The sequence below is a fragment of the Acomys minous genome, assembly GCF_964271855.1.
Source record: "Acomys minous genome assembly, chromosome: 11".
NCBI lineage: Eukaryota > Metazoa > Chordata > Mammalia > Rodentia > Muridae > Acomys > Acomys minous.
The window spans coordinates 49,014,809-49,040,958 of NC_140492.1; the positions used below are offsets into that span (position 1 = coordinate 49,014,809).

The 26,150-nt window shown below is 41.2% G+C and overlaps 1 protein-coding gene across 5 annotated transcripts in view; it reads right to left on the reverse strand.

Annotated features, from left to right (window-relative positions):
• Window positions 1-26,150, reverse strand: part of LOC311609169 (uncharacterized protein) — a 627,587-nt gene that overhangs the window by 102,963 nt on the left and 498,474 nt on the right. For all 5 annotated transcript variants that reach the window (XR_014783299.1, XR_014783300.1, XR_014783301.1 and 2 more), the window contains one exon: window positions 6,964-7,003. Coding sequence is in view for 1 of the 5 variants with exons in the window: in XM_084802004.1 (XP_084658130.1) it covers window positions 6,964-7,003 (40 nt within the window). In the remaining 4 variants the exon portion in view is untranslated. The remainder of the gene's footprint in view (window positions 1-6,963; window positions 7,004-26,150) is intronic.

A 26,150-nucleotide genomic window follows, 5' to 3' on the forward strand; every position in this document is an offset into this window, starting at 1 on the left:
AAAAAAGGATTAAAATCTCTAATATGGCTACAAAGAAATTAGCATTGTCAGATCCTCTGCACGTTTTCATTTTCAGACTGGGCTGCTCTCTTCACTCTTTTCTTCCAACTCTATCTAGGGCTTTCAAACACGTTGCTTCTCCGTCTGGACTCCTTTCCTATTACCCAGCCTCACTTCTTGATTTATATCTTCAGATGCTAGATCAAATGTCACTTCCTCAGAAAGGATCCTGGGAACTTCCATACTTAGTTAGATGCTGCTCTTCTTTTTGCTCTTCGAGCATCTGGTACTTTCATCGTATGGTAGTGAGCACAGGTTGAGAGTGTATGCTCTTTGTCTGATCACTTAATTAATATCTGCCCTATGTCCCTCACATTAAAAAGGTCCAGGATGAGGGACAATGTGTTTTCCTCACTATTAGAGCTGTAACATTAGTAGACACTTGCTTGTATTCAATGAAATTTGGCCTTAAAATTTAAGAACAGATGGTCCCAATTCAAGTTCTATCTCTAACACTTATTAAGTATTTGTGGAAAAATTAATCAAACATGTTTCCTCAGTTTCCTCACTTGCACAATTATCTTAGGAGCATATCCTTAATAGTGTACTTTAAAAAGTAGATAACTATTTTAAACAACACAGTATCCAAAGTAAGGCAATCATTTAGTAAATATTGCTATTATTAGTTTAAGGAGAGATACAAGCATTGTATTTTTTCTTCTTCCTGTAGGTTTAATTTAGTTAGTCAACTTCAGTTTTACCTGCTTCTTTCAAGTTCTAGCTGAAGTAATTTGGAGACTCTGAAAAGCCCTCAAAACCAAGTCTTGGAAAAGCAACAGAATTCCTGATTTTGACTCCAGGTGTGTCCCCTTAGATAAGTGGGAATTTGTTTGTTCTGTCAGATCCATTTTTGGTTTTTAATCTCACCTCTTTCTTCATTCCAGACTGCAGATCTGTGGATAGTAAGGATGTGCCTTCTTTATGCTTACTTTCCAAATCAGTTTTCTAGCCCTCTCTTGCCTCTTGCCTTACCTCTTCCTGTGGCCCACAGAGATGAACCATCCTGCTGCTAAGATGCTCTTGGTCTGTACTGCAAAGCAGGTCCAATGTGCCTCCCAGACTGTATGGGCAGGAGTTTAGCACCTTTCGTATTTCTCTCCAACTTAGACTAGTGAAGAGGAGTGACCTGGCAAGGTGCTGTTCTAGCTTCATGCATCCTCTCAGGCTTTTAAAAGTTTAAGGTGAAGGCCTGAGAGTCATGGAGCTCGTTCTGTCTTTACCACTGTCTTACACCTTCCAACCATCAGTTACAAAAATTATTTTCTCAGCTATCATTTTTATTATTGTTTGAAATTTTACATATGTATTAATTAATTAATTCCTATTGTGCATGTGTATGTGGTGTGTGTGTGTGTGTGTGTGTGTGTGTGTGTGTGTGTGTGTAAGATGGAGGACAACTCTGTGGAGGGCTTCTCTTCTGTCTCTATATGGGTTCTGGGGATTGAATTCAGGCAGGCAAGGTTGCTCTACCAGAGCTTTTAGCTGTGGGTTATCTCTCAGGCCTTTTAATCTTCCTTTTTACCAGGCTTAGATCTGGAATGAGGAAGACCGGTGCTACTCGAGGACCACTTTAAGATCACACCATTTAGAACATGTTGTTGCTTCAAATACCATTATTTTATTTTTTTTTCTTTTTACAGTTTACTCATTTTTCAAGATCCAGCTGAATGACATTTTACATGAAAAATTTCAGCTATCAAGACCCAGTTCTGAGAATGAAACCCTATAGTACTTCCTAGATTATAGCATTCCATTTGAAATTTAGCCCTTTATTGTCTTATGTGCATATAAAAAATTCAATAGTTTAACTTCTTAACTCCACTTTAAGTTCCTTTAGAATAAGAAAGGACAACAATCATATATTTTAACTCCATTACACATGGCACACGCTTACTATCTTGCAGGATGAATGTTGCTATGGCTGGCCTATCTGACCAGGCTTTGATGTGAAGGACCAAGTCATAACTGATAGGAGTCAGTAGAAAGGTGGTTTCTGAAGGACACTGGCAATGGCCAAAGAAAGCAAAGATTAGTCCAATTATGGTGGCACAGGTCTGTAATCCCAGTACTACATAATAAGACCTTGTTCAGAGACAGAGAGAAACAGCATGGGAGCAAAAGAGAGAAAGGAGGGAAGGGGAAAGAAAAGGCTAATATAAAAAGAATATCTTTGAGTTGTGTACTAATCCTTTCTTGGGCTGTGCTTTCATATTAATAGTATACTCTTTCATTTTCTCTTATGAAAATAAATGTAATTCAGGGCCCAATGATAGAAAGGAAAATAGAAATTTAAGCAGAGGGAGATAATGTTCCTGGTTGTGGTACACTGGTTTGCAGTGTACTTTCGTTCTCAGAATTAGCCAAAGATTAAAAAACAAACAGTCATTACACCCTCAGGGGGGAAATGAAGAGGAAGGGTCTTGAAAATGGTATCTGAGCAATGAAAGACACAGAATATTTTAAAGATCACTGAATTTAATTTATTCAACCTAAATGCATAAAAGTACAGGTGGGGACATTATTTATGCAGGTATATGCAAATCACTTTATAAAATAGGCAAAGCCCTTCTGCTTTTTATAAGTTGCCAAGGTGGTTCCTGATATTTTAAAAGCTATGCACCTTTAATGTAATTTCCTTAGAGTTGGAATCCCTTATAGGAGTCAGTCATTGTGAGAGCAGGTTTGTCCCCCTCCCCCCTCCTCTCTGGGACATTTTACAAGGCTCTCATAACCATCACAGAAAGAGTGTTTTCCACAGAGACGTGACTGGAAAAACCCCTTGGAAATTGCTGAGGAAAAGTCACAGTGTTCAAAGCAGAGAACATAGGCTTTGAAAACATGAACCCATCTGACCCCTTGAATCGAGTACAGTGAATTCCTGAGCTCTGAAACATGGGGCCCGGCTGTGCATGCCATATTGGTGCTATAAGACTGGCAGTAGGTTGGCTGTGGCATGGTCTATTTCAAACTCCTTCACAGTGCCCAGTGTTGCATGTTCCCAGATGACATTTGGTTGGCAGAAGCGGGGCCTCCAAAGCTGGCAGTCTGGAACGCAGCCCACTGTGTTTTGACAAACACATAATTGACCATCTGATCACCAGCCTACGTTCTACACTCAGGTCACTGGGGGAGCTGGGCTTTTAATAGGTCTCTACTCCTCATCTTGTTCCTCTTCTCAAACCTTTCTAGAAAGCAATATAGAGGCAACTTAAACACACCCACTCATATACTTCAGTTTGCAAAGAGAACATGGTACACGAGACACAAGCTGCTGAATTTCTCCTTTAAACTGTCCTGGCAGCCCAAAGTGAACAAGAGAAAAGCACACTTATGGTGAACTCTAATTCAGAGAGAGGGAATGAATATACTGAATTGTTTCAACACCCTGCTCTGCATAAGTTGCAATTCAGTTCAATGGCTTGGAAATTTTGCTTAGGAAAAAGCAGCAATGGAAAAAAAATAGACAGGAAATCAGGGATTGATTGGCTTTAGACAGCCATTATCAAAAAGTGCATTTGTCTTCTTATATTCTCTTCCCTTCTATCTCTTGCTCATTGTGGGCAGAAGACCCCTCTATATCCCAAGACCAGTAGCCTCAGTTCAGAGTGAGGTTAGACGCAAACTGAGGTCTTCTGTGACCTCCCATAATGATGGGTTGGCTTTAAGTTTGGCACCATGTCACACCAGCCTTTTTCCTAAAGGCAAGGACTGTGCATTGGGCAAAGATGTGCTGGTTACACAAATAGTAACGCCCGAGTCAACACTCCTACTGAACGATCTCTCATCTCCACTACACCTACTGCACAATTCAGGTCTTATGCAATTTCCTTAAACTTCTTTAAAATATCTTCAAGGCTGTAAGGTCACGTTTGCACTCCTTTGCTTGGCATCTGAGGCCTTCTGACCTGGCTGCTCTCTTGCCTACCATGCTCTAGCACACCAGAGTCCTCAGTACCTAGATCTGGCTGTTCCTTGATGCCTCCTCACTTTTTAATGATCTTGGGGTTTTTTGTTTTGTTTTGTTTTTCTTCCTGACAATGGACCCTTTTCTTCCCCTTCACCCCAGGCCCACTGGTAAACCTCTATTCACTATTTTTACTTTATGAGTCTGCTTGAGCCTTCTTTATGGTTAGGCAGTTGTAGGTTTCAGCATTCCAGGGCCTGTCACAGAGCTGCCTCTACCCACCCAGTCATCTTCCGTAGCAGACTGTGAGGACTTTTTCTTTCTCTTTTTGCACTGTGTGGGTGGAGCCCAGGCCTGCACTCCTGCTCCACTCCACTGCGCTCTACCACAAGAGCTCTAGCACGAGCTGTCCCTCAACCCCAGACGGTGCCATTCTTAACGAGAGGTTCTCATTTATCTTGGAGTTCCCAGAACCAAGCACTGTTACAACTGTTCTATAAACGTTTGATGACTGAAAACTAAATTAAGAACTGTGCATAATTAATCAAACCCAAGCCAAGCACTATCAGTAGCTCTTGGAAGCATGCTAGGAGACTACTAGCAATCTGGTGAAGGTGGAAAAAGCCCAGCACTGAGGCATGTTCTGATGGTTATTATAGGAGCTGGTGAGCGGCTGGGGTGAGTTAGGGGGGAAGTGGGATAGAGGCTGTGATGTAGCATCTTTTTTTTTTTTTAAACAAAGAATGTCAGTAAGGGAACACATTATCATCCTTGCAATGATTAACTGTTAATATTATAAGGTACTGTCCTGAGGAACGTATCTGAGTCTGAACTACAGAGAAGCTTTGCTTACAAGAACTGGGCTTCCCAACAGGGCTAGTCTGTGTCATCTGCTTTGAGGCAGCATGGCAGGTTGTGGGGTTTTCCTTTCTGTTTCTGCTGAAGAATAATGGGACAGAAAACTCTTGCAGGAAAGCATGGCAGCCATTCAACTCCTATTTAAATCTGGGTCAATTCCAGCTTCGGACACTGGATTCAGTGCCAAGGACAGAAGGTCAAATGGGCTGAATTTTGCACCTGTCCAGAGGAGGTCATTGAAGAGGCGCTTGGGAACGAGAGGCACTGGGGGATAATGTTCTGGTTTGTTCCCAAGGAACTTTCCCTTTGCTTTTGATGGGCCTCTAGGGCACCACCCCTGGAGCCCTCAGCTGTGTCTGTGGGGGCACTTGAGGACACAGGACTGTTACTGGCCCTGTCATCCTGCTGGCAATAAAGGCAACTGGAGGATTTCAACAAGTCAAGCAAACATGAAGCCTGGCTGGGGGTGGGACAAGGTCATGAGTACATGAATGGACTATTAGCTTATTATAGGGTTTTCTCTTCCCAGCTTTACTCTGTTCTTTTTCTTTTTTAAAAAATCTCTCTAGAAACTGCTCTGCTGATTACTGATGTAGCACAGACTTAGTTTCACATTTTCCTGTGGGACACAGCCTTTCAATTATAGGTCTCTCCCTTGATTTTTACTAGGTGACCCAGGTCTCCTATACCGGTTGTATCTGAGGCTTGCCCTAAAGCCCTGACGTCATAATAGCTGAGCTAGGCGGGCAGGAGAACATCGTGCTGACTCATCTTGGTGAAGTGAGGATTAATGGCTTGTCTAACACTGAGCTATTATGCGAACTGTTTTTACACAAAAGAGCTGTTACAAAATGATTTGCCAGTCAGAGGACTAGAAATATGCAGTGCTAGGTAACGAAGGGGAAGGGGAAGGAGACACACACGGGGTAACTGTGAGCCTGCACACTGACATCCTCCAAAGCATCAGCCGACCCACAATATCAGCACTGAAAACCAAGGAGAATGAAAGGCTTAGGGCAGGCAGGACCGAGCCCTGTTGTATAACACAGCAGCAGTCTCTGAAGAGTCTAATCCATCTCCTTTCTGTGTCAGACAAAACGTCACACACTCGACTTTAGCCTTAGCATCTTTCAGTGCATTCTGCTTCCTTAAACATGTTTTTCGAAAGCTTCTAGGAATGACAGTGAAAGCCACACACAAGTGGAATCAGAGACCGCTTTCTGTGCAGATCACTACAACACAGGAACTACCCACAGAGCAAAGAGTCAGAGGGTCTCAGTGTGAACAAGGGACAGAGGGAGATGCGGCTACGAGGACACCCATGACTACTTAGAGTTCAAGCTGACTGCCTTTCTCCGTAGGATTTCTTAGGTGGTGCCTCTGGTAGTGACTTAATTATTTGGTTTCATTGCCTCAGAACCTCTTATAAGCAGTCCAAAGTAATTATCCAAATCTGTTCAGTGCGGCCCTGTTTGGTCTTTAAATAATAAATGCTTTTCTTTTCATTTAAAATTAAGGTTTTCTCCATTTTTTTTCTTTTTTTCTCCCCCTCGAAATTTCACCATCTTTTCTGAAAAGGAATGGTACATTCTATAAACCTGCTGGCACATGTGAATCCTGGATTTCTTTTATTTTTCTTCCTAGACTTTATAATTTTGCACAAACTTTTAGCCTATTTACTTTTCAGTCTTGTACTTCTTGGTAAAAGGATATTATAAATTTTGTCAATAAATGAAAGCTCTGATCTGGAAGCTAAAATTAAAAATGGTTGGACCTAGGGATGAGTGAATAACTGAAGAATAAATAATTGCCCATTGATTGACAGTGGAGCAGAGCCCAACTGTTGCTGAGATCTGGCTGTGGGCTGTAAGCTTCAGTTCAGAAGAGCGGCGGCTTTTGCAAATAGCAGCTGCAGCGAGGGAAAGGGCAGTCTTTTCAGAGGACATGGTTGGGCTGTCGGGCTCCCTCACAGAGGGTTGCACACCAGGACACTAACAGAGTTGGCTCCACGCAGGAAAAGCACTAAAGCATACTACATGGATGCTAGGCACCACAGTGAAGTCAGCTAGGAGATAAGACACCAAACCCGAGTTTCACAAATCCAACACTTTTTTCAAGGTAAAGAAGCCACTTTTACTCACATAAGGAGCAGGAACAGGCAAGAGACGGGTAGTCACGGAACTGAAAAGGAAAGGAAAGACAAGGAATTAAACATAAAGGCATGAAGGAACGCAAAACTTTGAGATATTGATGGGACTCATTACTCTCAAAATCTGTCACCTGTAGCCAAAAAAAAAAAATCATTAATCTCTGGCTTCAGAGATTCCAAGGGCTGTGGCTTCCTTGCTACGACTGATGCTGTATGCCCCAGTATAGAAAGGGCGGGGGCCTCTCCTGTGATTTCATCTGGTCTCCACTGAGCTTCTCTAGAGGAGTGACACTGTTCACTACAGTAGTTACTAGCCAGACCCGTTCCCGTAAATTCTTTAACTTTAGTGAAAGGCTAAGTGTTTAGTGATTCACTTACACTAGCCACCTCCCACGTGCACTATGGGCACATGTAGCTTGTGATGACCTTACTGCACATCACACAGAACACTTCTCTCCTGTTGATGGTGCTACTGTGATAGATGATTGGAATGAGACCGTTCCCATTCTGTACCCCAAACTGGCTCTGATGAGGACACTTTCAGGTCTGGGTGAAGTTCACCATGATAGTTTCACATTCTATGTTTAAAAGTCTAATAAGTCTTCCTTACAATCCTCAAAATACACAATAATGCTGGAATGGCATTAGAGTTTTGACAGATATCTTCTAGAATAAGAAATTAATATAACAGAAGTCCTCTCCCCAGGCCCCCAGATCACATCACATATACACTGCCAAACTGTGCGCCCCTGACAGGATGATCTTAACCACTTCACATAAAGCCTCCAAAAGTATCAAGATGATGTTATCAAAGGCTATTAGCCTGAAGGACCCCATCGCACTGAAAAAGGCCAAAGAAGAAAGCTAAATTCAGGGGGCCTCACTTTCCAGCAGGTCTTCTGGACAAGCGCACCACGGTAGAGACTGCTCTAAAGAACTGTTTCCCCTGTGTGGTCAGTGTGAAGCCTGCCTGGGAACACGCGGCTGTGAATAGTGGTGGTCCGTGTGGGACAGGAGGGGTTCAAAGGAAAATCTGCATCACAGAGAACATCAGTGCAAGGGATACCTGGGATCTCTTGTGCTTTACACTTTTTCACAAAATTGACAGGGTTAATGGAAATTGTAGGAAAGATAATTAGATTATATATGAATTATTGAAAGTATTTACAAACTGGAAATACAAATAGAAAAAGGCTAGTCTTCAAAGACTATAGTTTTGTATATTCATGTCTTCTTTACAAACCAAGACACTAAATCACTGACTGTATTATATATAGTTTTTGCCATTTTACCTCCTCCTCTCCCCTTTTTCTTCTTTATCCCCCCCGCAACACAATTTTTGGACACGATTTATTTCTCAATCATTGGGGGAAAAGGGAAAATATGATTAGTGGTTTTTCTATAAAATATGTTCAATTACCATGTATCTATTGCATGCTATAAATCAAATAACTCTCAAAATAGATTATGACCTTTGAAAACTACATCGGGTATTTACGTTCTGATGTAGGTAACTTTTCTATTTGAAGTCCAAGGAGCACTTATTCACAAAATTAGTCAAAATTAAATTCTGATGATAGAAAGTTATCAGATTGACTAACACATGTGAAGACTAATAAACCATCTTCCCTGATGTCAAATGATGCACAGGCTGCCAACAGCAAGAATAGAACAGTGTATGTTATAGTTTAAGACAAAACAAAGTTAAATTGCAAATTCTGGAGGATATAAGCTTATCCTGTATATTAATGCAAAATAATAAAAGAGATCCCAAATTTAATACTAAGGCTAAAAATTTAATTTTATAGTTCATGTAAAATTCATAAATGTCCATAACTGTCAAAAGGTCCCTCCTTCTTGATTGAATTACAATCTGCTATGTGATTTTACAGTATGTATTAATCTCCATAGATTTACTTTTGCTCAGTTGAAACTGTTATGTATTGATACATGCCCTTTCCACCTGAGTGATATTCACCTTGTATGTCTGTAAGTTGTTTTTTTTTATATGAAATGCAAAGAATTAAGTAGAATACTTTTGCATAGGATTTAAAACATTTGCATTGAATATTCCAGGTTCAACACACAAATATGTAGCCAAGGATATAAAACTGTAAAGGCCAAATAATTCAGGACATTAAAACAGAGCAGTGGGCACACATAAAATGAGAAGCCAAAAGTGTAAACTCCAAGGACCCAATTGTAATGTAATTGTAACTTAAAAGGCTAGTTCACTTAATTTCAATTTATATAATGTTCTAAGGCAGTGGTTTTCAACATTTAGAGATGATGCAGGTTCCTAGAAAAATTCCTTTCCCTAGAATGCTCAAAAACAAGTTTCAACGAGTGTCTGGCTCCAAAGAAGTCCACATATATGACTACTCTGGGTGCAGGAATAAAGAAAATGCAAAAAGTGTAGCTCTAAGTTGGTAAAGATGTGTGACTAGAGACACACAAGCTCCTTTAAGGTCCCTTAGACTTCTATCTGCCTGGACCTTTATAATATTTTCCTCATTCATTATTATTAGCATATATTAATTGTACAAAATAACGGGACTCACTATAATACTTCTATGATGCATTAATGTAGCTAGGTCATTATCCACCTATTATAGTTTCTTTTAAAATGTTGATAGAGAAGTTTCTGTGATGGGCTTGAGGAGTATGGAGTGGAGAAATGACAGCTGGGGAAAGAGTGCCTGTGCGCTTAGTACATGCCGTGGCTTCAGGCATCTGGTACGGAAAGGTGTGTCTAGTCTGCATATATGTCAACCTAGGGATGTGCAGGGAGCAGGCAACATGGAGTACATAGAGCCCCCTACACTAAGATATGGTAGTCTTCCTGGAGGACTGGTTTTCCTTTTGGGTAAATAACTTAAACTGTTGTTTGTGTATGTATCCACTTCTCCATTAATTTTTTTTCTTGGATGTTTTACAACAAACAAAACAGATGCTCTTCTTGGCCTTCCATTTCTTCTAGTTTAGTAAAACAAATAAGAATATACTGAGGAGAGGAAAAGAAAAAAGACCCTGTGGGTTTTTTTAGGAGTAATACCTGAGACATCCCTGAAATGTCCTGTCTGAGGCACACCGGGCCGTCCCAGTAGGCACCCTGAATGCTGGACCACTCCATCTTGAGGACTCCCTGAGTCAGGTGTGAGAAGCACTGGGAGAGTGAAGCACGGAACCCACACTACATCCGGGGGATGGGGGGTGGGGGAGTGATGGTGGAGGGGGAGTGGGAAGTACTGTTACCCTGCACTTACTAGAAAAAGGAAGAGATCTCAGAAATTAAGAAACTTACCCCCAAATCACACAGTCCCTGGGCTCTGACTGAGTCTGTGCCATGCCAAAGACCACACGCTGTAACCACTAAATTACACCACCTTTAGGTGATTCCCACTTGATGTTTTCCCTTGAAATCTGGGCTCATTCAGGGTATGCAGGCTGGTTTATGCTTCGCTTTGGAAGGAGATAGGTTTGGCTTGATTTGCATTCTAAATATTTCACAGCGGTAAGGGAAAGCTATTATTATACCCATTTTATGGTGAGGAAGCTGAGCTGCTTGCCAGCTGAGGTATCTGGCTGGGTTAAAAACAGAAGCCCTCTTGTCAATCCTTTACTCCTCTGAACTGGCTCAAAGCTCAGGCATCCTTACCGGCCGAGCAGGCTTTTCTGCACATGGGATTAACACTGGGTGACAAAAAGAGAACAATAATAATTCAGTAATTAAATGAAAAAATAGTCATCATAACTCACAAAACTGGTTACTTTGAGGACTGTGAATAGAAAAGGGAGTGCTTATTCATCACAGATGAATCAGAAAATTAGAATGTGTCACGGTGCTGATGACAGAGCTAAGGAATTCAGATGAACTCAAGCTCCACAATCATCTTTCTAGCTGAGGAGGCAAGAGGTATGACGTCCAGACAGGAATGGCCCCTCGGGCAGCTCTTCAATCTTTGACGATTCCTTCTAGGGTTTAGGTGGGTTTGTACCTTTGTTTTGTGTGGGTAGGGTAATTTTAAAATACTCTTTTAGTGTTCTAGAAATATTGTATTAAGTAATTTGTACGTGGGAGTCATCCTGAACACTAGGATGATTTGTGTCTTACTGGTTTTGCTAATATCATCTGACTTCCAGGCTTACTAAAGGCCAGGGAGCTATTGCAATGTCAGACATGCGTGTCTCTCAGAATGAGCCCAAGCTCCAGAGTCTCATGTCCCTTGGTATTCCATCTTTGCTCTGGGTACATGACTTTCTTTATGTGAAAAATTCAAAATTCAAGATATTTTATGCTAGATTTAATGGCATTTCATGCACCCTGAATTTGAGAAGGTTTTTTTTTTTAAATGGAAACCTGGGGAAAGGTTTGTGAATTAAAGACAGAACATAGTGCAGACAGGTCCTTTGCAACCAACTTTAGGCATTTGCAGGAAGTGTTTTCGTCTACTTTGGTCAGTGGGAGGAAATCATAAACGCTATGTAGTCATTCATATGTTAAAGGTTTGCCTTACCAGACCATATTATTTTATACCCATCTCAAGAAACAAAAGAATCATAAACATGTTATGATGTAACTGTGAACAACATTTCCTTTAAACTTCTGATGATGGGATGAAGTAATCACCAATGGAGACAGAGGATGTGAAAACTCAGGTTCACTAATTAGGCATGGCACAGCCTATGCGCCTTTGCCAAGATACAATGAAACTCCTGCCTCACCCCATACAAGTCTCCTGACTCTCCATGATGCTTACAAGAACAGAGAACCAAATATGAGAAAGGGAATGAAAAGAAAGAAGCAATTCTGTGAGAGGTGGTAGAGACTGAATTTGTTTATATTTAAGATGGGTTCTATTTTAATTATAATGTTTTTATTCTCTGGAAATCTCGTACATAGATAGAATGAAACATGACCGTATCCACCCTCAGTTCCTCCCTCTTCCCCATGCAGATTTTATAAACATTTTATAATCCAATTTCAGTTTTTCCTGCATATTTCTAATTTCTGACGTAGTAGCTTTTAAGTGGATTTGGTGTCAAGACTGTTCTATTCTAAATTGTGTGTGTGTGTGTGTGTGTGTGTGTGTGTGTGTGTGTGTGTCCTTAAAGGGTCTGACAATGTTATCGTGTGGCCAATCAATTAAAGGCACATAATGCTGCTCTAGTCTACCATAATGCACTTGCTACAGAGATTGTTGCTATCAGGCAAACACTCCAAAACTTCCCCACATTAGAAACAGAGAGAATCAAAATGAGTGGTGCAGTGGATCAAAGAATTAATATGAGCACAGTAGAAGCATAGAGAAGCATCCAGATCAACGTGAACAGAGAGTGATCCCCACGCAGACAGTTCCCTCTAATGTTTATACAAAGAAAAAAAATAGGACACACATATTAAAAGGCAGAAATTAATCAGGTCTTTAGGCCTGATGACTGGCTGAGCTGCAGGGATGACATAAACAAGGTCTGTGTTTTAAAGGCTTAGGAGTAGTTTTCTGTAATACAGACTGCGAAGTGTTACTGTCATCCTTGTCAAGACCAACTATTTGCTTAAGCGCATCCAAGACCTTTCACAATCTGGCCCAAGCCCATCTCTGTTTTCTCCTCCACTGTTTCTTTATATACTGTGACAGACTATTATGTTTTCCCTGCGCATGCCCAGGACATCTATGTCTTCGAGCCTTTGCTGACAGTTCACACTTTAATCTCCCAAACCTTGCAAAGTGTGCTAAACACAGCATGACACTCCAATGTTTGTTGAATAAATGTCATCTGTCTATTTTAGGAGACAAAGATGATAGAAAAAAGTCATTAAATTGGTAAATAAATAGCACTAGAAAGAGAGGTCAAGGAAAAGTTAATTTTCATGCTTTTTAGGAGTGGGGGCAAGATGAGCTTTAAGATTAGGAGCACTGATGCTCTTTATTCCTGGGTCTAGCCAATGCTATGAGTCAGTTACTTTTTTGGGAACGAGTTTAAACTTCAAGGTTAAATGAACACAAATGCTCTGTCCATCAGGATCTAATGAAAAGTTGTGGCTATTTCCACACCAGCACAGTGCAGTGAAAATATGCAGTGCCTGTCTCAGAAACATCATATATGACAGAACTTTTAAAAATAGTCCTGTTTGCCACATAGAGAGCTATAGAAATAAAAGTAACTGTTAAAAAATGGGAGTAAGTTAGTTTCAAGAAGAAAGAGCCAAGCTGTATCTCCAGTTCTCTGACTCTAACAGTAGTTGTTACAGAGAGGGTCATGATTGGCATTTCTGTCCTTGGGCAAAATGGTATCAAATAGGTGAGTAGAGAATTTAAGACTTCAAGATGAACACCCTAAATATGCTAGTTGTAAATAACCAAATAGATTGCTAAGAGCCGTTATGAAATTTCTTTCTTCACAGTCCTTAAGAATAGGAAGGTCCTCATCTGTTTTGGACGGAAGAAATGCAGCTCTGCCTCCAGCCAGGGAGTGGATTCAATAACCTCTCTAGTTCTACTTAGCTTTAGATGACAACAAAATCCTATAAAAATGCTGACCTTACAACTACACAGAACCATAATATAGTTTAATAAAATACATGCTAAACTTAAAGGAGGATTAGGCAATACAGACAGTAAGTTATTAAAATAAAAATAGTACATATGGTACTTAGGTATTGGTTCAATTTACCAAGTGCCATGATGCAAATAAAACTGAGGAAAATGTACTAGAATCTACTACAGCTTTAACATAATGGTTAGCTAGAGACCAACAACATTTCTAACAATTCATTCTTACATCTAAGACGTTTAGCTGAATATTTCATAAATCTGGAATTGAATATGCATATTAAATAAATTTTCAATTAAAAAAAGGTAGAAGAAAAGTCCAGAACATAATATAAAAACTCAGTATTATTACCCCCAAATCTAACTTCAAAGCCATCAGGAGAGCCAGCGAACAGCTCCTGTAAATGATGAAATGGGCCCTTTGTGTCTAAGAATACCCACACACTGACAGTGTCCTGGGATCTCTAACGGTTGGTGGCAGTCATTGGCTTTCTTGTCTGTTTACCTTGCAGCTCTGGAGCTCAATGGAAGTGTCCATTACACACAGCACAGGTCCCGATGAATGTTTCTGATGACCCTGTCTACCCACATTTATTTGCAGCAGTTTGCCAGATTTCTTAAATAGAAGATGAGCCCATTCTATCTATGGCTCAGATTAGGACTGGCTCACTGAAGTATTGCCCAACTCTTATAAGCAAAACAGTAACACGCCCCAATCAACAGGCCATCCATAGTAAAGGCTCCGGAAGGTCAAAACACAACACACACACACACACACACACACACACACACGACATTGGCAGTACACTATTATAGAAGAAAGCCATTTCTAAGATGGAGGTTGATTATTAAACCTTTTGAATTGTATTTAACCTTTTCTTAGGAACACCCAACCCTAGGCACCCATGCCCCAAAGTCAGTTTCAATGTAACTTGTAAAGAAAGATAGGGTTACAGAAAGAGACTGAGAGAGAAATGTAGTTTACATTTTTTTCCAATCCATTATTTTCATAAGAACACGAATCAAAGAGACAAACTATGCCAATTTCTTCATAGCTGCCTTGTCACAGGCGATTGTGCTAGTCCTCACTAATGACTTCTCGAGGTTGTTTATTACTGTGATCAGGAGCTGGGAGGAGAGAGGTCTAAGACCTTTCAAAAGAGACATTTTGTTCAGTATCACTACAGAAAATAAAGTCAGCATTAAGCTAACTTGGATACCTTAAGCAGCATAATGGCGGTGCATGTGGCTATGGCTTTGGCTGGTACAGACACCACGAATGGCCTGATAGCAAAGGGTCAAGCTTACCAGTAGCCTGGATTTTGAAAAGCTGTGGCACAATAAGGCTTAATGCAGGTTGTTCGATTCATAAAGCGCGCTCCCTGCCTCCCTCCCTCTTTCTATTCTGATTTCCACGTCCAACCTCTGATCACCAGGCAGTTGAAGGAAAATGACCAAATGTACAGGGACTGTTTCATTGTGGACACTCCCGGTCAGTTCTAGCCTCCCCCCCACAGTCTGTACTCAGTGATTGCTTTAATACTTCCTCTTAAGAGAATTTGCATTTTCTTAACTGTCTCTACAAGATCCAAATTTAGTTTTTTTCATAGGTAATGAAACAGGTATTAAGTTCTCTCTCTCTCTCCCTCCTCCCCCCCCCCGTGTGTGTGTGTGTGTGTGTGTGTTGTGTGTGTGTGTGTGTGTGTGTGTGTATGTGTGTGTGTGTGTCTGTGTGTGCGTGCTAATACTGGGCTCTACCTGCACTCTTCAAAATTTTGATTTGCCACCTGCTTCACTTCAAAAAACCAATTTTGCTTATAGTTTAATTTCAAGTAAGAAAAAAGCTACACACACATATATATGTTTTCCTCTCAAAATTATAAGCATTTGGGATTTTCTGTTCAATAGTTTATAAATAAAGTCTTGCTGTTAGTAACTTAAGAGCAATTTATCCAGAAAGAAGAAAACAGCAATGGTTTGCACTGCAAGCTCAGTAGCATATTCATCACCCATCTCTCATCGTCATTCTTCCTAGCTGTTTGCTAGCATAAGCTCAGGAAGACTTGACAGTCTCGTTTCCCTAGAGAAGCCTGGCTTCAGACACCCCCTTGTAAGCATCTGGAGTCTTGGAGTCACCTGTTAAGGGCGTGGGAGGTGAGACTGTTTCCTCTTTGCTCCTTAGCTCACCGTTGCTGAAAAGGTTAGACTGCAATCAACCTAGTGGGAGTCCTCAGACCGAACCAGGCCCAGCTGATCTCTACTAGCTGGGAACCCACAGCAGTATGTGAAACACAGGTATGAAAATACAAAGGCTCAACCACATTTTCAGGAAAAAACTACATTGCTTCCAAGATGAGACCTAAAAAATGAAGGCAAATTAGAAGAAACTGAGAAGATATGATTTTCAAGTGTTAGCCAAGGTGAAATTGCAAATGTACCAGTTTTCCAAGGCAGTCTCAAGCCCTGACTTCATTTTCAGCATCTGACCATGGCCTGCCCCAGACCCTTCAAGGGAAGTCCATTTGTCTTTGACCAGGGAAGCCCAGATGACTCACTACACAAAGGGCCCCGTTCTCATCTCCAATCACCGTGCACCCCAGACCGAAGGATCCTGTTTTCCTTTAACCCTGTGGGTGTGCACAAGCATGACTTCTCTCTGGGACGTGGCCCACCCACCACTCTACAGAGCTAATGAGCACACACTGAGCGTCCTTCTCTCATTTCACACACTTGCTCAGTGCGGTGATGACCCAGCTGCAGTGAGACCATAGGGCTTCACTTGTCAGTAGGAGAGCCTGGCCCTGGAGGAGAAGAGATGCATCTACCCTAAGACATCAAAACAGCCACGGGACCCTAACCTTTCCAGCAGCATTTCACCCAAGGGGGAGGAAACAGCTTTAAACATCCTTGAACGAAACTCCTTGTTGTTCCCTCAGATTCTTGCGGTGTTCACTCTATGAACCAAATATTCCACAGTAAACACTAAGGTAGAAATGTCTGACCTCTGTGAGAATACTGAGAAGGCTCTGCACTTCACTGGAAAACAAAATGAGAAAAAGAGCCACAGCTCCCTTCCTTCTCCTGAGCAGTGTCAAGAGGCGGCTTCACACAGAATGACGTAACTCATCCTTTTTTCCCATTTCAAGGAACAGACTCATGCTTTTCCAGGTTTATTTTTGCCAAAGTGAATGTCTCTAAAGTTCTTATGATAACTGTTTTCTAACTTTTCAAAAACGGAGGAAAAGCTGAACATGATGATGGTGGGAGACTTAATGGAATCAGCTTGTCAACATGACGGAACTGAAAAAGCTTTTACAGAATGTGTTTGCATGCCTCAGAAAAACCATCTTTAACATAATGTATAGAGAAGGCAGAGTGGTTTTTGTCATGGCGAAAGAAAGGAGCATCATTAATTTAGACAGTAAGTGTAAAGTTCTGTTTTAAACCTTTGTGGATAAGTCACAGAAATGCACTGTGGCCAGGCAAAAGGAAGCAAGCTGGTTCTAGGTTGTGGAGGAAACTAGTCAAGGAAATCATCAGATTTAAAATCTGTCATCTCTGTAACTGACAAGAAGAATTCTATGCTATCTCCTTCAATTCTAAGCACATGGCTTCAGAGTTACAAAATTTTAGATGCAAACAGAGAAGAAAAAGACTTTTATTGAATGTGCTACCTGAGGCCAACTATCAGGTCTCTCTCATTCTCCAAACTGGTTTATTTAGGTACCACTGCGAAGTGAGGATGCCAATCCTTTGTGAACTTTTAACGTCTCCCTTCTTTGCAAATGATTTATGTGTACACTATTAAATGTGCACAAATTTTACTTTTTTTCCTATGGTGGGCATGTACAAGAAGAAGCAATCTAATATTCAAAATTCTTGAAGTGTTTTGAATCCTGTTTTGGAACCAAAGGTCTTATTGAAGCTCCGCAGCACATCAGCCATGCTCTCTGGGCATCTGTAGGTAAGGCTACCAAGTAGAGGGTTGGATGGGAGAAACTGGTATCAGAAGCAAATTCCAAAGCTGAGCATGGAACAATTCATTTTTATTCACCCTGGCTACAAATGTCATCGCTGACAGGTAGCCTGCATTAAGTTCTTATATCTGCATCTCCAGACTTTGGTCAAAGCTGGTCCTCCTGCAACAATAGGGATGTCCTGTGATTACAAATACCCTAGTGTCCACTGCAAGTTCCCAGGGTCTTTGAGCCCCAATAAAGTTAACCTCTCACCCCCGCTCTGTAATCATTACCCATCACTTTAATGCAGAATTATTCCAACTGACAATAAAATATTAGGGGAGGCAGGATGAGAAATGTGAGTGGAGCTTAAAAAGAATAAAATTTAAAAATTAGTGACTTTACGCTTTTATTAACACAAGTCGGCTAAGGTTTCAGAACTTACTTTGAGAGTTAGTTTTGGAGGAAAGAGGATGTGAGAAGCAGTTCTCAGATGGAACTTTACATCTTTCCTTAGCTCAGCAGATGCTGAACTAACTGACTGAGCTGTCACAGAACTGCAGTCCTGCCATGGAGGCTCTCCTATCTGTTTTGCACTCTTACGCCTCTATCTTCACTGGTTAATCTGCTTTACAAGGCAATCGTGAGCATCCCAACCTGACCAAGCCCATCCCTCTTTGTCATCTTTAGTTGTTCTTTTCACTTGCTCCAGGACAAGCACTAACCCCTCCTAGAGGACTCCAGTATCTACTCAGCTGACTTGTCCTACTTCCAATTCTCTTTCTTTCTTAAACAGACATGAAAATATTCTAAAGTCTACAGAGAACATTTTAACTTTTGACACGGATCTTCACAACTTGGTCTGAAGTTTTCTTTCTTTTTTAAGCAACTAACAGGACCCAGTGCCCAAGACGCACATCTGAAATTGTAAGTCTCCCTACCAAGATCCCCTCCAGTCTTCCAGACAGAAGCACCTGAGTGCTCACCAGAGAACCACACTCTTCAATAACCTACATCTCAGGACCCAAGGAAACACATTCCTGCACTTCCCTGCAAGGAGGCAGCTCCTTCATGATGTCTTGTGCTCTTTGGACCTCGTCACTGAGGCAAAGGACAAATACAATGCCAGGAACGCGAGGTTTCCCTCAACTGCTGGCCTAGTCTTCCTCCTCACATAGAAGAGTTTACTGTGTAGAAAGAGCATCATTGTGCCCTCTAGTTTCTCTTCAGAAATTTCCATCGCACACAAACAGTAGTGATGGAATTATAAATATCATTATTCCTCCTCCATGGCAATAGTCTTATTATCTTGCATAAACAGAAGTGAACAAATACCTACATGACACCAATCAATCCCTTTTTTTAAAAAATGCAGTTTTTTTATTCCTAAACAGTGAGAGAGGAATCTAATGAATTCAACATGTAGTTTACTTGTTTATTTTTTGAATGTTAATGAAGTAAAACCAAATTATTGCTTAAGTTCTCCAAGACTTACATCAGCCATTAACACTGTCCATGCCAACATGGGGCAGGACGTTGGTAGCAATAGCTCCAAGTCCCCTGAGTCAATAAACAAGGTGCATGGCAGCCTGGGAAGCATGTCAAGATGCTGTCCTGGAGATTTCCACGTGTGAGGTAGCTAGGGAATATTGCATCTTCTCACCGGATCCCCTTCTTCCTAGCACTCTCACTGTTTCCATCTTCTAGAGCTTCACACCCTTTGTCTCTCTGTTCCTCACATTCTTTCTCCTACCTATTTATAACAAGTAACAGGAATAATTTAAGAGGTATTGTGGCAAAAAGAAAAGAATTTAGAGACTTATGATAATATACTGCATGCACACATGCACGCACACACATATATAACCTATATTTGATTGATGAAGAAGCAGAAACTGGGACTTTTGAGATTTTAAAAATTCATGGTATGTCTGGTCATATTAATCTCCAGACCAGCTGGGTTTCAGCATTGCTAGAGAGAGCTATAACAGGATCGGGGGTGAGGGGTGGGGTGGGGGTGGGAATGGAATTCTACAGCAATTCATATTTGCTGAGAAAGGAGAACCTCTTTAGAAACGCCCATTGAAATTCCCTCAATGGTATTTTCTTTTTAACCTATATACAAATAGCACCAAGAGAAAGAGTCTAGGAATTCTCTCATAGGCTTTAGGAAACTACTGAGCTCTATGTATTTTGCTCATCCCATCCTCTTAAGCTAGTGCATAACTAGAGCATGGTATCTCAGTGAATAACATGGTTGGCTACTTTGCTAGGATGACATATGGAGACAGGGCCCATAGGGACAGAGCTGTCCTTAAAAATGCATAGAGACAGGGACAACCCAGGCTTATCTGAATGTACAGCACCATCTACAAAGCATATAAAAGTATTCTTTAACTAACCACTAACTTCTTTGCCCAGTGGTTTGGGTTGAAAATGTCATATGACGAGATGGGTGTGGTGTTACTTGCTGTATTCCTAGCAATACTGAGGCTGAGTCAGTGACTGTTAGTTTTGAGGGTAGTCCGAGCTACATAGTGAGAACCTATTTTAAAATACACTACAAAACTCATATATAAGACACCTATTTCTGTGGACCTGATCTTTCCTTCCTTGGTGCCAACTTGAAGTTCCCTAATTCCTATTTACTTCTCAGTCCAATTAAGATCAGGTTTATTTAGCTGTGTTTCTAATTAAACTTTTTTTTTTGGTCAACTTCATCTTCTTTTTTTCTTTAACAAACAGGAAAAAGTCTATCTTATTGTACGTAAGCACTAGGACCACGGTGTACACAGCTTTATTCATTGCTTTCCCTATCTTTGGCACTTGTGGGCTTGTCTGGCCTTGCCAGTCACTCTGATGTCGGCTTGTAGATGGATCCCATGGGAGTGTGCTGGCTCTTGACTATGGTCTCCTTCAGTTTCAGTGCAAGCTGTGATACAGATGGTGGTCCTTCTTCTTAAATCCTGAGTGTCTTCTCTGGGCAGGGCATATGTTTGTTACAGATGATGGCCAGAGCTAGGTTAATGATGGCATTTGTCCCTGTGTTCTCTGTACCTGTCCTACCCTTTGCTAAGATGTTCTTTGGAAGCAAGCCCCGGGGAATGGACACTCATAAACTGTAGGGTCATTTGCCAATTTTCGATCAACTCCCTGATTAAGTTACCTGGAGATGGCAATGCCATAGTTTCCAATGCAGTCCTCTTTCACAGAGGAAGATATGGACGAGCCTTTCTGAAGGCTAGCCAGATTGGAGGCTATGGCTGCGATGGGCCAAAATAGACCTTTCCTTCCCTATTTTGCTTTTATGTCATGGTATTTTATCAAGCAATAGAAAGTATGCTTTCCAGCTGAAACTGGGAATCAGAACTATTGTGATGGGCATAAAAAATGTCTATGTAGCATTTTCAAAAGTTCATTATTCACTGCCACTTCTTTCTCTTTAAAGTCAAGTTTGTTGATGTATAATTTATATTCAAAACAGTTCACCCATTTTATTTTTTTTACCAGTCAATAAGCTTAGCCTTCCGGGGTGATTCATCTTGTCAGCCTGACAGGATTTAGAATCACCTAAAGAGACAAGCTCTGGGCATATGTAGAAGGGTGTTTCCAGAGGAGTTTAACTGAGGAGGGAATACCCACCAAAAATTAGGAGGCCCTGTCTCATCGGCTGTGGTTACAGGATGGATAAAAAGGAGAGAAGTGGCTGAGCACCAGCATTCACCTTTCTCTATTTTCTGATTGTGGACACAGTGTGACCAGCTGCCTCAGAACTGCTTTTGCTGCCACACCTTCCTTGGCTATGGTGGACTGGACTCTTAAACTGTGAGCCAAGATATGCCCTTCCTTAACTTGCTTTTGTCGGGTATTTTTGCCACAACATTGAGGAAAAAAAAATAATTAATGCAACTCCTATGCCCCCTGTCTGACATCTTTAAAAAGTAGTTCCCAACATACTCCTTTGTTTCATATGCAAATTCTTTTGGAATCTTTCAGCAGCGTTTCCTAAAAAACTCATTGTCTTGTCAAATTAGGTACCTCAGCAGCATTTGAGAAATACACCAAGTATAGTCAGGCCCTTTTGACACCCCATGCCTACTATCTATAAACACAAGTTTCATACAACAGTTCACGCTACTGGTGATCACCAAATTGGTTTCCATACATAATCATAAAATCAAGTGCTGTCGTGAGAAGCTATGTTTAGCCTCTGCTTTTGTTAAATTCATAGAGGAAGGTTCTAGAAGGCTCTCTCTTCCCTGCCTAGTACTTCAGTCTGCAACTTTGAGAACACAGCCACTGTAGATTTGACTAATTGAGATGAGGTTACACTAAAGGACAGAGCGAGAGCGAGAGAGCGAGAGAGCGAGAGAGCGGGAGAGCGAGAGAAGAAGAAGAGGAGGAGGAGGAAAGGAGGGAGGAGAGGAGAGAGGGAGGAGAGAGGGAGGAGAGAGAGAGAGAGAGAGAGAGAGAGGGAGGGAAGAGAAGAGGAAAGGAGAGAGGGGAGAGAGGAGAGAAGAGAGAGGGAGGGAATGAGAAAAAGAGAGAGAGAGGGGGAGAGAGAGAGAGAGAGAGAGAGAGAGAGAGCGCAAACAAGGGAGGGAGAGAGACTGAGAGAGAGAGAGAGACCCTGATTTAATAAGATGGGAATTTGAACAAAGACACACAAAAGGAGAATGCCAAATAGAGATAAGGTGGAGGAAGGTCATAGTTTTCTAGCAAGCACACCAAAAATGACCAGAAAGTCACAAAAAACTAGACAGGAGCCAAGGGACCAGCCTTCCTGAAACCTTGGTCTTGCAAATTGTCATAGAAAAAACACCTGCATGCATTATACTTGAGCAGACTGGAACACTAAGTTTCTCCATTGATCAAGTCATCACTGTTCTAGACTGTGGAGTGAATGGACGAGAGTCACTATCCTACTGCACGTGTAGTTCATTATACAGTGAGGAATCAGTTAGTCACAGGCGCTAGACAGAACTTATTCATTCAATAAACATTTCCTAAGTAACTGTGATAAGCCATACACTCTTTTAGGCCCAAAGGATAAAAAGTGTTGACAGATCAAGTTATCCATCTTCCATCAGAGTAAATTCTACAAGAGGAAACAGAAATTAAGTAAGAAAATTTGTAATAAGCCACACAACTTTATCCTGTGTCTCGCACAAACAATAATAAACCTTACTACCTAAACCTTTTAAGTCTTGAGAAATGCTCAGGACATCAGCAGTACTTAAGAATATTCCTAAATCAAAAAATTTTTAAATTCATTCTTGCATCTCTGGAAAAGCCTGAAATATCCTTAAGATGAATGAGCCTCAACTATTCTCAAGAGTTTCTGATTAAACACAGTCCTACTGAGTTAGAGAGCAAACATGTTACTCCACAGGCTCAAAGGAAAGACCAGTGCACTGAATCTTCAGAGTGAGAGGGGAGTAAGTGCTAGTGAGCGCACAGGTTAGAAATCTTAGAGGTAGCGCACCTCCACAGCTGGGCCTCTCCATTAGTCAGGGAGCCACTCAACACACATTAGGCAATTCCCAAGTGCGGGGATGGAGGATTGTGCTCAGGGCAGACTTGGCGCTGGTCCCCACTGCATTTACACTGTATGGGAAAAAACATGAAAGGGACGTTATGGTTGTTTCCCTTATGACCCTGGTAAGAATTTACGGAGGGTGCTAGGAAGATGCCTGGGTTCGGGAATGTACCCACAAGGGCTTTCTGAGGAGGGATCTTGGAGGAGGTGCTGCCTGAGCCCTCCAGTGGGGATGGTGTGCATTATTTATTCATGCTAAGATCCTGAGGCCTTGGGTTTCTCTTCCTCATATCCTTTCACCCACGCACACACATTTCAAATACTTGAAAGCATTTCTCAGATATCCTAAGAACACCAAATCTAATCAAAAGTGAAGGACTCTCCAAAGGAAAGGGACCAAAAATAGAAGGGGAAAAAGCCCATACTCTCATCACTTGTTTTGGAAACACCCCAAAATGATCAAAAGTTATAAACTAAAACATATGAATTAATCACTTGCCAAGTTTCATTTTAAACCCAAAGCCATTTTGAGGTTCATAAACTGAAAAAAAACCCTTTAATTATGAACTTGTGTTTTCTTTCCTTGGCCCTTAGATGGCTGGAAGCACTTGCTGTGAGGCAATTTGGAGAGGAGAGCTCACTGGTTGGAAACATGGGACACACAGAACATACGTTTCAAGAGATGAGTACTTGCTCACAGTTAAATTCCTGATGAGCACAAGAATATCTGGGAGACACACAAGAGGCTTGACAAATAACTCTCCTCATCCTTGTGTGTTTGTGAGTGTGTGTGTGTGTGAGTGAGTGTGTGTGTGTGTGTATATGTCTTTTGCATGTGTGCATGGGTGCCTATTAGAAAGCCAGCGGTAGATGTTGGTACTTTTCCGCTGTTCTCGCCTCATTCTTTGAGAGGTAGTTTCTCATTGAAGCCGAGGCTCATCAGTTTGGCTAGCTTGGCCAGCAATGAGCTCCAGGAATCCACCTGACTCCATCTCCTTCCTCTAGCTCCACAGCTCTAGAGTTACATCCATGTACTGCTGAGCCCAGTTTTACACGAATGTAGGGGATCTGACCCCAAGCCCGAAATAGCCATTGAATGACTAATTAAAGCAATGTTCTGGGCCTTTACAGGATTCTCCATCTCATTTCTTACTGGACTTTCATCTTGCTTTAGGATAGTGGTCCTCAGTCTGGGGCTGTTTTTGTCCTCATTAGAGGACATATGCATTTTTGGTTGTCAAAGTTCAAGAAGTTGCTCTTGACATAAGGAATGCTGCTAAGCATCTTAGGCTGCACATGGCAGCCCTGCACACCACCGATCTAGCTGACTCTAAATATGAGGTAGGCCAAGGTTATAACTGCTTTAGACTCTTTGTTGACACGGTTGTGTCGCCGGAGTGTGTTCTGCCCTGTATTTGGAAGGAAGCTGTGTCCTGGAAGCAGCACTGGAGAGGGGCCACGCTGCTTTCCTTCATTACTTTCCTAACCCAGCAGAACTAATCCCACTCCAAGGCATGCTTGGAGAAAATCAGACTTGTCTTTTGCCCTTACTAGATCAGAATGCACTTATTTACATGAAAGACTGTACTCAAAATACCAGTGAATAATTCCTTGCAGGCTATTGCTAATTTCTTTGAGTTTACCAAAGAATACTTTCTAATTTCAGTAAAAGTAGACTGTTCAGACACTAGTAAGAATAGGAATTTCCTCCTCAAATGCACTTTAAAGATGTCTTGTGAGGTTTAGCACACCAGGCCATCTTTTATCATGATAAATAGCATCACCCATTCTATGAAATCCCAATAATGCATTCTAGACACTGGATTTGTATCATGTCCTCTGCTGCCTTCCTTGCCCTGCACATCAAAATGTTGGTATCTGATTCCCAATCCAATGGAGAAGCTTAGGGCACAGGGCAGGGCATGTGCCAGTTTCCCCACTATGAGGGCTGCTCCAGCAATCATGGTGTTGTGGCCTATAACCCAGTTGCCATAGAGACTGAATACATGGAGAGTACAGCATTGTAACTGGTAGGGAAGACACACTTTTTTTTAGAAGTTTTTAAAGATATACAGATAAGACACCAGAAAAAAAATGAGACTATTAAGAGAGAAGCAAAGCTGAACAAAGTCCCAGATGATCACAGATTATAGAAAACAGAAACAGCAGAGATTACAACTATAATAAAACTACCATGAGCTTCCCTCTTCATCAGCTGTCTCTGGAAAAATTCAAATATGGGGGGAAAATACGCATTCTAAAGGTATAGAAATGACCTCAGAACTATGATGAGACAACTGGGTTTTGTTTGTTTGTTTTTGAGACAGAGCCCTGTGCTATAGCTCTGGTTAGGTTGTAAGTTTCTATGAAGACCACTTTGACCTCAAACTCAAACAGACCTACCTGCCTCTGCTACTTGAGTGCTTGGATTAAAGATGTGCATCTGGCCTGGGAAATACTCGGTTCTTAGTGGCAGTTCCCCTCCATGAGGGTGGAAAAAAAGAGAAAAATGCTATCTTTCATCCCATTGCTTAAAGGAGGGGTCTCCTTTAATATCTCCATAGTCTGAAAAATTATAACCAATGGATAGATATGATGTACCATAGAACAGAAATCAGGAAATAGAACAGAGACGTGATGTAGGCACTGCTCATATGTAAACCGACCTATTGTAGTTTCCTAAAGCAATGATGGTTTCATGTAGACAATTTTGTTGTCCTTACAATTTTGATTTACATAGCTATTACTAAAATCAAGGCATGCCTGGAATATAAGAGGTCAGGTATCAAGTTTCTGAAGTTTTTAAGTAGAAAGAAAAACTAAAGCTAGGATATATGTTGGTGTCATGATGGGTGAGAGTTAATTAGAAGAAAAGTATCAGAAAAGTTTTTGATGTCTGAGTCTTGTAATGTTTCATAACACTTCAAAATAATATATCTACTCCCCACTGGACATTAATTTCTCCCTGTTTAAAAAATGCCTTTCAAATCTTCATCTTGGGCCCTTAGTGTTCTCTTGAACATGAACGTTTTTATTTCAGATATAGTTGAAAATACAATTGGACTTCTCAAAAGCACCCTAAATTCTACATGGCTGAAGCTAATTATTATTATTCTCCATCCTTTTT